The sequence below is a fragment of the Stigmatopora nigra genome, chromosome 20, assembly GCF_051989575.1.
Source record: "Stigmatopora nigra isolate UIUO_SnigA chromosome 20, RoL_Snig_1.1, whole genome shotgun sequence".
Taxonomy (NCBI): domain Eukaryota; kingdom Metazoa; phylum Chordata; class Actinopteri; order Syngnathiformes; family Syngnathidae; genus Stigmatopora; species Stigmatopora nigra.
This window is the reverse complement of record NC_135527.1, coordinates 6807896-6821179: the sequence shown is the minus strand read 5'-3', so window position 1 is coordinate 6821179 and position 13284 is coordinate 6807896. Positions and strand designations below refer to the sequence as shown.

The window sequence follows — 13284 nt, the reverse complement described above, 5'->3', positions numbered from 1 at the left end:
TGCGGACCTGTTCTCTTCGGCTAACAGTGTTCTAACTAGATCAATAATTACCCATGCTCCTCTGTGTTCTGCAGCCAAACCAACCACCTTGCCACTTCCTTTGACCCCAGAGTCTCCAAAGTAAGTGTATAAAACTTTACACTAGTTTTCACCTATCCTTAAAAACAAATAGACAAACAAGGACAATTGAGACAACCAAAAGTCAAAATCGGAGGCATTTTTTGTGGTTCATTTCAACGTCTTAGTTCATTTTTTCCCCAAAAAATCGCCAGAAACCGTCAAAACCTTTATCTTTTTTTGTCTTCCAGTGACCTCAAGGGATCACCGTTTGAGAACAAAACCATTGATTGCACATTGAGTGTGGAGATTTCTGGAACCCCAGGTGAGTGTCCTTCATTCCAATATTCAAGACCCCTTCCCTAGCCAAAGCCTTATGTATTCCATACTTGTCAACTTGTACGTTTTATACGTATTTTCTACGTTTTTTTAACCATTTCAAATCATGTACGCCGTACACCGACTTTTGTATGGGGAAAATTATTATTGCTTTTTTAAAATCGCCAATATTTATATAAGGCACACTGTATTATAAGGTGCACTGTATTATAAGGCACACTGTCTATTTTGGAGAAAATGTAAGACTTTTAAGTGCACCTTATAGTCGTGAAAATACGGTAAATTGCTATTGACTTCCAGGTATGAAGTACTCACTACACAGTCACCTCTAGAGCCAGCCATTGTTGATGTTTTGGATTTTTTTGTATAAAATCTTGCAGTGGGGGAGGAGCTATATGATGGAAGATTTTGTAAACTATGATGGCTGATCTGCATATTTAACAGTATTGTTTCAGTTCAGGTGTTTGTGTTGTCTGTGATAGTGGTGGTTTTTCGTTTTTGGTTTTCAGTTTTGGTCCATATATAAGGCGCACTAGATTATAAGGCGCACTGTCTATTTTGGAGAAAATGTAAGACTTTTAAGTGCGCCTTATAGTCGTGAAAATACAGTACATAAAGTAAATATCGTGGGAAGCAAGCATGAAGAAACAAGAAACGGAATCATAATCATTTATAAAGGCAGTTATCGGCAGGGGTTGACATGTATGGTATAATGTACCATGCTAGCCTTTAGCATCGCTAGGTTTTACAGCTACGCCAAGGTTAACCCCAGTGTCCTTTTACCTCATACGTCGTCATGGCCCCCTTTTAGCTATTCATTTACCCACAAGTGAAATAGTTCACTTTGTATGTGTACCTTGTACCATCTTTTGAGTACTTGGACGCTAAAACCGAAGTCTAAACCCTCAACTCCTGATCTGGTTAATATTTCTTCTGGTTTTACAACTAGTGACTATTAACGTGTAGCCCTTTAAAGTCTCTGAACTGACTTTTCGGGATCCGTAAAAAAAAAAATTAGGGATTGGAAAGCTCCAGGTTACTGAGCCCCCGCACTTGTTCCAATTTAGGGATTAGCTGGTGTTGAATGAGACAGATGGATATAGATCCCGGTAATCCAAAGTGAAAGCTTCTTGGTCCTTTTTACAAGAGTAAGAGTAACATATCACTACAACGAGGTAACGGGGTGGGTGGTGTAAGTGTTATGCCTTCCAGATAGGTCAGAGTAGATCGAAGTCTCTATTAATTCTATCGTTTAATGCCAAGTTTTATTCTCTCTTGGCAGTGTTTTAGCTCCACTTCCCAGCCAATGAGGGTAGAGTAGGAATTGCTTAGCTTACGGCAAGACCGCGTTGTTGTTTTTTGGTGATGGATGACGATTAAAAACCTTGTATTGCTTTCCCTCCAGCAGTGACACCATTAGTGTTTGAGTCTATGCCACATCCATCACTCAAAAGTTTAACTGAGGCAGACATATTTATCTAATTCTGATTTATTTTTGCACACACCCGCTAATGGCTCGGAGTTTATGACCCTCCGTGTGCATTGTTTTGGGGCAGATGGCGTTCCCAAGTTTAAGTTCTTCTACATTACTTTGTACATAGTACTTCATGAGAAAAGTGAAGGGAAAATACCAGGTTAGGATGGCTTACCGATATCCACGTTTGATGCTAATAGCTATCATTTGGTGCAATTTGGAGCTAAGATGTGACTTAGATATTAAACAGTACTTAGATATTAAACTTCTCTCTTAGATATTAAACAGTACTTGGATATAAAACAGTACTTGGATATTAAACAGTACTTGGATATAAAACAGTACTTGGATATTAAACAGGACTTGGATATTAAACAGGACTTGGATATTAAACAGTACTTAGATATTTAACAGTACTTAGATATTAAACCATTCTTAGATATTAAACAGTACTTGGATATTAAACAGTACTTGGATATTAAACTTCTCACTTAGATATTAAACAGTACTTGGATATTAAACAGTACTTAGATATTAAACTTCTCTCATAGATATTAAACAGTACTTGGATATTAAAGAATACTTCGATATTAAACTTCTCTCATAGATATTAAACAGTACTTGGATATTAAACAGTACTTGGATATTAAACAGTTCTTAGATATTAAACAATACTTAGATATTAAACTCTCTCTCTTAGATATTAAACAGTACTTGGATATTAAACAGTACTTAGATATTAAACTCTCTCTCTCTTAGATATTAAACAGTACTTGTATATTAATCAGTACTTGGATATTAAACAGTATTTGGATATTAAACACTACTTAGATATTAAACAGTACTTAGATATTAAACAGTACTTAGATATTAAACAATGTCGATGTGCATTACAAGGTAGGAGAAGAAGACTCCTGAACCTAATTGTAGGGAGCGCCTGACTCTCTGGGAGGGGAAGAAGAAGAATATGTAGGGTAAGAACGGGTGAGAGTAATGGCGACGGCTGCTTGTGCGAGTGCATTAACAATGCTATAAAGTGGGCTCATCTCAGGACTTCCCATATAACTGCCATCTGTCTGGTTGTAAATCTGACCGGAGTTGGCGGAATAGACGCTAGGCCATGAACAGTCGGGACACGCCATCTGAGAGCAATGACAATCCATTTGCCCCCTTACGCTTGGGTTATACATCCTCCATGTATAACGAGAATACCCCCCCTGGATCAGGGTATTCTTTTTCAAGCTTTTCCACCATTTTTGCTTGGTCAATAAGTGTCTTCTCCGGGGTATTTTTTCTTCTTCTTCTATAACTAACCAAAAGGGATCGTTGTAAGGTCACTAAGAAAGTAGAGGTGATGAGACGAGTGTATTACCGCGGTATGGTATTAAGTCACATCAACCGTTACATTAATCTGTCAAGATTGTAATAAAATAGAGATCAGGATTAATCATAGTGAAAGTGCATGTTTTAATCAAGAGCATATCTTAGGTCTTATTATCAAGACAAGTCATGTGGTATTTGCGGACTGTTGTTAGATCAGGGATGGGCAAACTACGGCTCGAGGCCCACATCTGGCCTGCTAGGCTTTAGGATTTTTGTTTCCTCAAGATGGCGCCGTCACACGGAAGCCAGTGGCAGTAGCTGTGTCCACACTTATTTATTTTTTGGTGTTTTACAGCCCCTCTATCTTTTTTTAAATGGCATTTTACTATTTCTTAATACATTCCTTTACTTACTTTACTTTGTACTTTATACCTTTTACTTTAATGATGAGTATGTTAATACTTTAGTCTTTTTTTCCGTTTATGTTTCATATGTACTGTTAACAGATGCACTTTTTTATTTGTATCATATCTTGTGCTAACCCATCTATCAAATTTTTGTATTAGATGATTGACATCCATTCCAATCCTCTTCCTCCAGGTCTGACACCACCAACCACGCCCCCACACAAAGCCAGTCAAGAGAATCCTTTTAAAGCATCGCTCAAAACCAAGTTGTCTTCATGTTCCTCCTCGGCCTTGGCGTGCAAAAGAGCAAGGCTGGTAGAGTTGGGCCCTGGCCCTACCAGGAAGGGCCCTGAACAGACTGAGCTTTATGCCCAGCTAAGCAAAGCCTCCACTGTCCTACCGTACACTCGACAAATGACCGGGAACGGACTTGAGGAGCATCGCGGTGTTGGGGGCGACCTCAAACGGGCGTCTGGGCGTGGCTTCAGCGACCACGACTACTGTCAGGGGTCCGCAAGTGCGAAAAAGGGGGACCCGGCTACTGGTGCCATGACTTCAACAGGCGAGAAACCAGCATCTGTTGCGTTCCTGTCCTCGTCTTGTCCTGTTGGCAAGTTCCAGACCTTCGTCTCCACGAGTATAGAAGAAGCTCATGTCCAGGGATCGGTGCAGGACTCCCTTTCCCAGAACTCTCAGATTAATCCAGAACTGGACAACTCCCATGTCCTCAACCGCAAGCTTCTATGCGACCACGAAATCCGAGCGGAACTCAACAAGCACTTTGGAAACCCCTCTCAGGCCATTTACGGCCCAGGGGACAAAGAACCAGGCAAGAAACCCAACAAAGTCGCCCCGCCTCCATCTCTTGAGGAAGAAGAGGCGGACTCCCGAAGGTTGCCAGGTTCTGGCTACTTGCACTCAGGGCTGTTGTCCCTCCACGATGAGTTGGAGTTAGGAGAAGGCCGCCAGAGTCGTTTCCTCTACCCGTGGGAGGGTACCCCTCTGGACCTACTCTTTGACTGCCCCCCATGCTCTCCCTCCTGTTCCCCGCCGTTAAGCTGCTCCCCCTCACGAGGCTCCGTCTCGCCGCCGTCTTCTCTCCGTCTGTCGCCTGGGGGGTCTTTCCGCTGGAGTGGAGACCGATCCCGTTCCCGTTCTGGATCGCGGAGCTCTTCTTCAGGCTACCGGAGGCGTTCTCTCTCCAGTTCGCCGGATAGACGACCCTCCTCCTGGTAAGTCCCCCTTAACGAACTTCATTTCCCTGAAAACTCACCCGATAAACCCCCACCCCAACCTCCCATGCGCTGCTAAACGGCACTTGGGAAGCAGCAGGCGGTCCGGCTTAGTCCGCAGATCACTCAGTCTCAGACGGGATCAACCCCGAGGACTTTTTGTGCGCTTACCCAGCTCTCTTTGTAGCTAAACGAAATACGCATTGGCCATTTTTCATCCCTATATTTTCCCTAAAAAAAAACACGCATCCTGATGTGAAAACTGCCTGTAAAAATGCTTTTTCTGAACACTTTTCATCTTTCCAAACAGTTTTCAGCCTCTTCCTAATAAGAGAACTTGCCTCTGATCCTGTTTTTTTCACTCTGTTTGATAGGGACGTTATTGTTTTAAGCGGCAGCTGTTGTTTTTTTTTATATCCCACCCGAAACCCTCGTCTTTTCACATTCCGCCAAGATGAAAGCCAAATCCAAGCTGCGGGAATGTCGTCTTCATTCCTCTTCAAAAGGAAAAGCTTGTCATCTAAGCACGTGTTAGAACTTCATTTCCCATGGTTCTCTTTGATAATCATGGCGAGGATTTCACTGGGGTTTCTTGGAGAGTCTCTCGCCAGGAAATTAAGTTAGTCAGCCTCGGGTCTCTAGGCGCTAAACTCCGATGCAGTTTGTTTACCTGATTACAGAAAAGGTCAGTTTACTCCAAGGAACTGACAGTCACTCCAGATCTGTTGCGTAGTTTTTGCGCCAAGCTAAGATGCTCGCCAGTTTATCCAATAATAGTCTCGAGGCAATTCAATTACAGTCTATCAGGCAGGTTTCCTGGAAATTCTAGGCCGCCGCCCAATGGTGTTTTCGTTACAATTGAAATTCAATGTTTCTTTCTATAATTAATCCATCCATTAATAATAAAGCTTGGAGAGTGTAGCATGTTTTTTGGAGTTAAGCCACGCATTTTTAAAGTCATCTCTCTATCTTCTGCCCCCTACAGGTGTTGCCACAGCAGTGAATCTAGCGCTTTGCGTTCCAGGAGCCACAAGAGCCCACCATCACAATCTCCTCTCAGTCGCAGGCCAAGGTAAGCCAAAAAAAAATTAAAAATAGGGCACAAAATGTCCTTTTTTACTTCCTTAAAGCAGATGCCAAAAAATAGTCTAGCGCCACCTTGTCAAAACAAAGAATAATCATGTTTAGAGTCCATTAGGGGCGGCCATCTTGAATAAATAATCACCCTGTGCTAAAGCGGAGAAAAAAAATGTTTTTTTCGACTTTTAAACCCCTAAAGTGTTTATTTTTGAACAAAAAAAATATTAATATAAATATGAATAATCTCAGGAAGCTAATATTGCTATATTTGGACTAGGATTGGTCTCCGTAAACATAAAAAATAATGCGAAATAACCTTTAGAAGAGTACGAATAGTTTTTTAGCATTTGATGGCGTTATAGTGCAATGGAGGCAATTTAGGCACAGTGGGGGTTCAAGTAAAGTGACACCAGTGCACTACTCCCAGCTGATTTTTGGCACCCATGTGCCTAATGACACCCGACAAGGCATAGAGTCACTCGTCAGCGCTGGGGTGGGTGATGCTGCACTTTCCAGGCAGAAAGAAATAGCTTTTGAAGTTTTGCTGACAGATGCAGCTCCTCTGGTCCCTCCGGCTTGACGAAAGATTCCACTTTTAAGGTTTTTGTGGTAGTAGAATTGTCAAATACGTCATCAGGCCGAGTTAGTACGCTCTATGTCCTCGTATTCCGATCTTTAGGAACTCTACGTTGTTTTCCAGGTACGATAGCTACGAGGAATATCAACACGAGAGGTTGAAAAGAGAAGAATACCGTCAGGACTGCGAGAGGCGGGACTTCGAAAGGGCCGAGTTGAGGAACAGGCAACGGCAAAAGGCTACGGTGAGTTCAATTCCCTGCTGTTGTGGGTAAATTCCCTCCTGTTGTGGATAAATACCCTCCTGTTGAGTTTAATTTCCTCCTGTTGAAGAAACTGGTCTTTTCAACAGATCCAGCCCAGACAATTTTCGATCAGACCCCCTAGTGGGCCACTTCTGGGCCGCGGGGTGCATGTTTAACACCACTCGTTTACACTCACCCGATAGAAAACCCCCTACGCCCCACCCCCTTAAACTACACCCCTACACGGATGCAACGTGGGCCGTCGCTGAGAGAAACAATTACCATTCGTGCTAAGGTTTAAGAGGGCGGAGTTATGAGCAAGTATGGCCGCTTTTCTCAGGGGTGGCGTCAAGAAAATGTGGATATTTATCAGTTGTCAGCAACTAAAGTCCTAAATCAGCGTTTACTTGTCCGTCATGGACTGAAGTCAAGCATGAAAGAAACGGGTGCAAAGTATAAATCTGGAGCTAATTTGGATTTCTCCCGGGGTTCTACGGCGGCGGTACTCCGACAACTCATTTACATAAGTCACAAACGCCCTCAAAAGGCCTTCGTTGGCTGGCCACAGTGAAGTAAATGAAGGAATAAATAAATAATAGGACTTGTACGCCGTATCCTGAGGCGGGTATGGCGTAAAAATGATTAGTGGGTGCAATTAAAGTCCTCAAAAAATATAATTGCAGCCTGCTGCAGTTAGCGCTGTCATTATAATGTTTTGACCCTCTCTGTCCTTTGAGTTTGGAGGAAATTTGGGGTTTTTTGCCTTAAGAAAAGATGTAATAGCATGTGTATTAATATAGGTGTCCAATTGGTGGGCTGTGGGCGAGATTCGGCACTCCGTGGAATTTGATAGGCGCCGTAGAATGAAATGTCCAATCAGTTTTTGTCAAGTTCTTTTCTATTTTCTTCAAAATCTGCCCCAAACTTGAAAAAGGGGCCCTGATTTTCTCCCAAAAACAACTCAAACCCTTCCAGTTTGTAATTTTTTGAAGATTTCTGGTGATAGGAAAGAATTGCTATTGTGGAAAGGATTAGGTTTTGCTGTAAAGGGTTAGTTTTTGATGAAAGGATTAGTTTTTGCTCTAAAAGGTTAACATGTGCTGAAAGTGTTAGCTCAGGGGTAGGGAACCTATGGCTCGGGAGCCACATGTGACTCTTTTGATGTGTGCTTATGGCTTTCTGCTAAACTGTGAGCTAAAATCTGGACACTATGTCTAGAGTCGCTTTAATCCTCTTTGTTTGTCTTTGCTGTTAATGAGCAGGAGGAGAGACGGGTGGTGTACGTGGGGAGACTGAGGTCGGACTGTACTCGGACCGAGCTGAAGCGCCGCTTTCAAGTTTTTGGCCAAGTTGAAGAATGCGTGGTGAAATTGAGGGATGACGGGTAAGAATTCCAGTCTGGTCAAATATCATATACTGACAAAAACATGCCAAATAAGTCCTGTAGAACCCACATTTCTCAAAAACTACACCTTTTTTGACTAAAATGGCGTACTGGCTTCTCCACACAGGGACAATTTCGGTTTCATCACGTACCGCTACGCGTACGACGCCCTGGCCGCCCTGGACAACGGACACACCTTGCGGCAATTAAACGAGCCGCGCTTTGAGCTGCGCTTGGGCGGAGAAAAGCAATTCTGCAAGTCACAATACACGGACTTGGGTAAGAGTCGGACTCCCATAAGGTGCTTTTGTGTGTGAGGATTTTAACAAAGATGAGTTGGTGGGGGTGATTAGGTTAGATTAGATTAGATTAGTTGAGATTTATTCATCCCGCATTGCATTGTCACTCTAGCAAGAGGGCGAAGACATTTTAGACATAAATAAATAGGTAATAAATATGATAATAAATAAATAAATACATATATGAATAAATATATAAATAGTTAAATAAATATTTCAATATATAAGTAGATATATATAAGTTTGATAGATATAAGTAGATAGATATAAGTAGATAGATATAAGTAAACATATATAAGTAGAGATATATAAGTAGACATATATAAGTAAACATATATAAGTAGACGTATGTAAGTAAACATACATAAGTAGACGTATGTAAGTAGACTTATGTAAGTAGACATATATAAGTAGACATATGTAAGTAGACATATATAAGTAGACATATATAAGTAGACATATGTAAGTAGACATATGTAAGTACACATGTAAGTAGACATATGTAAGTAGACATATGTAAGTAGTCATATATAAGTAGTCATATATAATTAGATATATAGAAGTAGATATATATATAAATAAATGTTTATAAATAAATATATTAATATATAAATAAATGTTTATAAATAAATATATTAATATATAAATAAATGTTTATAAATAAATATATTAATATATAAATAAATATATAAATACATATATAAATAAATATATAATACATATATAAATAAATATATAAATACATATATAAATCTATAAATAAATCAATCAATATATAAATAAACACATTTCACAAATGGAACTGTAAAATTTCCCGACCAAATCTCCGTAAAGTTTCAAGTACGATTTCCCACAACTGAGACCCCGTTGTAACTTTTAGAAGCCATTTTGGATTTTTGAACAAAGTGAGGTCGATAAACCCAAACCCCAGCTGAGGAGCTTTTTACTAATAAGCTATCTGGAAGCCATTTTTGTCTCATTTTGCTTCTGCCCGGGCTCTTGTTTTCACCCGACGCTGTCCATTAGTGGAAAGTAGAACAGCGGGGGTTATTTTTCAATCCCTCAAGGTGGCGGCGTGACACCGACGCCGCAGCCGTCGGCCGGCGCATTAGCGTAAATCTCACCTGGTATCTCTTCTCGCCGCTGCGGTCAGTCCCATTTCTCAGCATGTGCCGCCGGGTCCCTTCGGGGGCCCCATTTGTAGGAGCTGTCTGTTGCCGGAGATAAGATAGGAGGGCCGGCGTATTATCACTTCCATCGGGAAAAAAATGGGACATGCCAGAGAGTCCAGGCGTAAAAATAGACACTATCCAAAACCCGCCCATTCAGGCTTAACGCTTTAAAGCGATTGACGATGATAGGCGTCCAACCGTGTGGTTCGTGCTGTGTTTGTCGCTGGTTGGTGTGCTTTTATACGCTCAAATTCATGGTGGTTTATACTTCTATTTACACTAAGGTTGAAAAGAATGTAAAATGACTTTTTGCAGCAGATTGGAATTGACAGCTATGTTGGAAATGACTTTTTGTAGCGGGTAGCTATTGACAGCAATGTTGGGAATGACTTTTTGCAGCGGGTAGCCATTGACAACCATGTTGGGAATTACTTTTTGCAGCGGGTAGCAAATGACAACCACGTTGAAATTGACTTTTTGCAGCAGATTGACATTGATAGCAATGTTGGAAGTGACTTTTTGCAGCGGGTAGCATTTGACAACCAAAAAAAAAAGGACTTTTTGCAACATATAGCCATTGACAACCCTGTTGGAAATGACTTTTGCAGCAGATTGCCATTGACAACCCTGTTGGAAATGACTTTTTACAGCGTTTGCCATTGACAGGATGGTTGGTAATGACTTTTTGCAGTGGATTACATTGACATTTATGTTGTAAATGACTTTTTTTAGCGGGTAGCCATTGACAACCAAGTTGAAATTGACTTTTTGCTGCATTTTGCAATTGACAGCCATGCTGAAAATGACTTTTTGCAATTGAATTTAGGCTTCTTGTGCAGGACAACTATCTCATCAAACCACAAACAATCCATCGTATTTTTGGTCGAAATATTCAAATCTGTCTACAAATTCTGAATAGTTCCATTTATAATTTTCCCTTTTTCAGACTCCCACTCGGATGACTTTGACCCCGCCTCCACCAAAAGCAAATATGACTGCTTGGATTTTGACAGCTTGCTAAAGGAGGCCCAACGTAGCCTAAGAAGGTAACCCGTTTGTGGCTTTTTAAAGCCCCTCCCCCTTCTTCCAAGCGGGACTCCTGATACCTCACTCTCTGGTCTTTTTTTAATTTTTATTTTGTTCCGGGACGAGGAGACAATAAGATGTTTTACACTCTACGAAACGCGGTAGAGTATTTAAAAAGAAGAAGAAGAAGAAGTCCATAGACGTCTTATCTATGAAAATATATCCGAAATAAAGTTTACATGAACTTAGCTGCTGAAGAGCTGAGGAAATGACTTCTGGGAAAACCAGTTAACCCTCAGAACCTGCTGCTGTAGGTACAGAACAAAAAAAGGGGGCGGGGCAAAAGGAAGGCACTACAATACCCACAATTCTTTGGAAAGGGAGTGAAAAAACACAGCTTTTGTTAAGCCAAATTTTCTTTGCTGTTGATTTGTGGGAGGAGTTTTGTTTTTTTGGGGGGTGGGGCTTTTGGGGGTTGTGGGCGGGGCTTTGGGGGAGGGGCGGGGCTTGTTTTTCTTCCTCTCTGGATCTGGTGTTACATTTCGGAAAGAAAAATTGAAGGGATTTGTGTCTTTCGCCGTCCACGTTTTAAAGAAAATTGTAGTTGTGTATTTCCGAGTGAGTCTAAAAAAGGAATATTTTTTATTTTCATGTATATAGGGGAAAGAAATTGTTTATTTGTTACAGCTATGCACTGTAAAACGCAGCCTTTTTTTAAAGAAAGGGATAAAAAAATATGTTTTCTTAATCCTGAATGTCGATAGTGATTCTACTGTAAAAAGTACTGTTAAGCCTACATGATGTTTAGGAGACATTTAATGATTGTTTTAAAAATGAACAAAAATGGGAGGGGCAGGGGGTGTGGCCAATCACTTTTACGTAGGAAAAAATGTCTTTTAAGTTATTCGGTTAGGTTTTTCAGTGTTTTTTTTTCGTTGATGTGGAAAATGCATTTTTAAAAGAAGTTTTTCATGATTGTACAAACAAAAAACACAGTTTTTTTTAAGGATTACTGATTCTTTCTCAAGCAATCGCAATATTGTGTATTTAATCTATATGGCACATAAATATGTCGGTGTATATATGTGCGTATATATGTATGGATATACATATGTATTTAGGCGTATGATTCATTTTTACAACTTTGTATGGTTCTCATTGATTCAAGATTTTCAAGATTTCAATCAGCGGAAAATGCATATTTATGTATTTATTTTCGTATATATTTCAATCAGCAATATTTGTGGGATCTAATTTAGGATTGTTTTGATATTTATGTTGTTTATTTAACAGTCAATCATAAGACAGGGTGAAGAATAATTTGAAAGGAGGTTATAATCTGACCTTCTATGCCTTTTGACAAAAAAACAACAACAATAACAACTAATACAATCAGTTTTCCAGTTTCATCCGGTTTTATCTCGGCACTTTTTTCGCTTTTATTTTTTAGTAGATCCGAAAAGCAATAAAAAGGGATTTCTTTGCAGGAATTTCACGATATTTTCGTTTGATTTATGTGAATGCCAAACAACAACAAACAAAAAATAAAGTTTACAATTTTTTTTCTTGATTTGTTTTTTTTTTAAGAAAAAGAAAAATATCTTTTGGAAAAAAAACTACTGATATTATTCGGAGTAATAAGACGAGTCATAGTAATATAAATAAATATATTAGAAGCAATAAATTATTTTTCAAAGTTGTATTTTAGCACTGATTGATGTGATTTTTTGGTGTATTTTTTTAATCTGATTTGGGTGTTTTTTTCGTTGTTTTATTTTTCGTTGTTTTTTTCCGTTGTTTTTTTCCCGTTGTTTTTTTCGTAGTTTTTTTCGTTGTTTTTTTGTTGTTTTTATTTTTCGTTGTTTTATTTTTTGTTGTTTTATTTTTCGTTGTTGTTTTATTTTTTGTTGTTTTATTTTTTGTTGTTTTATTTTTTGTTGTTTTATTTTTCGTTGTTGTTTTATTTTTCGTTGTTGTTTTATTTTTCGTTGTTGTTTTATTTTTCGTTGTTTTTTCCGTTGTTTTTTTCCCGTTGTTTTTTTTCCCGTTGTTTTTTTCCTGTTGTTTTTTTTCCCGTTGTTTTTTTCCCGTTGTTTTTTCCTGTTGTTTTTTCCCTTGTTTTTTTTCCGTTGTTGTTTTTTTCCATTGTTGTTTTTTTCCGTTGTTGTTTTTTTACGTTGTTGTTTTTTTACGTTGTTGTTTTTTTACGTTGTTGTTTTTTTCTGTTGCTTTTTTTCTGTTGCTTTTTTTCGTTGTTTTTTTCGTGGTTTTTTTCGTTGTTTTTTCCCGTTGTTTTTTTAATTCTATTTTTAATTTTTTAAATGACCCATTACCCAGTCGCTGTGACGTCAGTGGACACCTACTGGTCCCTTTTTAAGACGTCTTCGTTATTGTCACCTGGTGACCTCTGTGTGTGGCAACAAAAAAAATCCGATTTGTGTACCGCCTTGTTGAATGTGTCGGCCGAACCGGGTGGGAAAAAAACGGGTTGGTTCACGTCTAAAAAAAAAAAAGGGAGGGGAAAATGTCGGCTTTTTCCGTGTAGCGTTTGGGTAATGGCGTCCTGTCCAAAATAGACGTGCGGCTTTAATCACTGTCATAGAAGCGCTTTGTAAATGGCCTAGAGTAGCAATATATTAGCATTAGCATTTTTAATATCGTGACCTACCG

The 13284-nt window shown here is 39.5% G+C and overlaps 1 protein-coding gene across 7 annotated transcripts in view; it reads left to right on the top strand.

Moving 5' to 3' along the window:
- The window catches only part of ppargc1a (peroxisome proliferator-activated receptor gamma, coactivator 1 alpha), a 165876-nt gene extending 154826 nt beyond the window's left edge, over nt 1-11050 (top strand). For 4 of the 7 annotated variants that reach the window (XM_077742527.1, XM_077742528.1, XM_077742526.1 and 1 more), the window contains 7 exons: nt 309-382; nt 3794-4832; nt 5818-5904; nt 6613-6733; nt 7996-8117; nt 8245-8396; nt 10535-11050. In XM_077742527.1, the coding sequence (XP_077598653.1) occupies nt 309-382; nt 3794-4832; nt 5818-5904; nt 6613-6733; nt 7996-8117; nt 8245-8396; nt 10535-10638 (1699 nt within the window). In that variant the 3' untranslated portion in view covers nt 10639-11050. Of the gene's footprint in view, nt 1-74; nt 121-308; nt 383-3793; nt 4833-5817; nt 5905-6612; nt 6734-7995; nt 8118-8244; nt 8397-10534 lie in introns of all 7 variants that reach the window. The other 3 variants (XM_077742531.1, XM_077742530.1, XM_077742529.1) reach the window with 1 other exon arrangement.
- The last annotated feature ends 2234 nt before the right edge of the window (nt 11051-13284 follow it).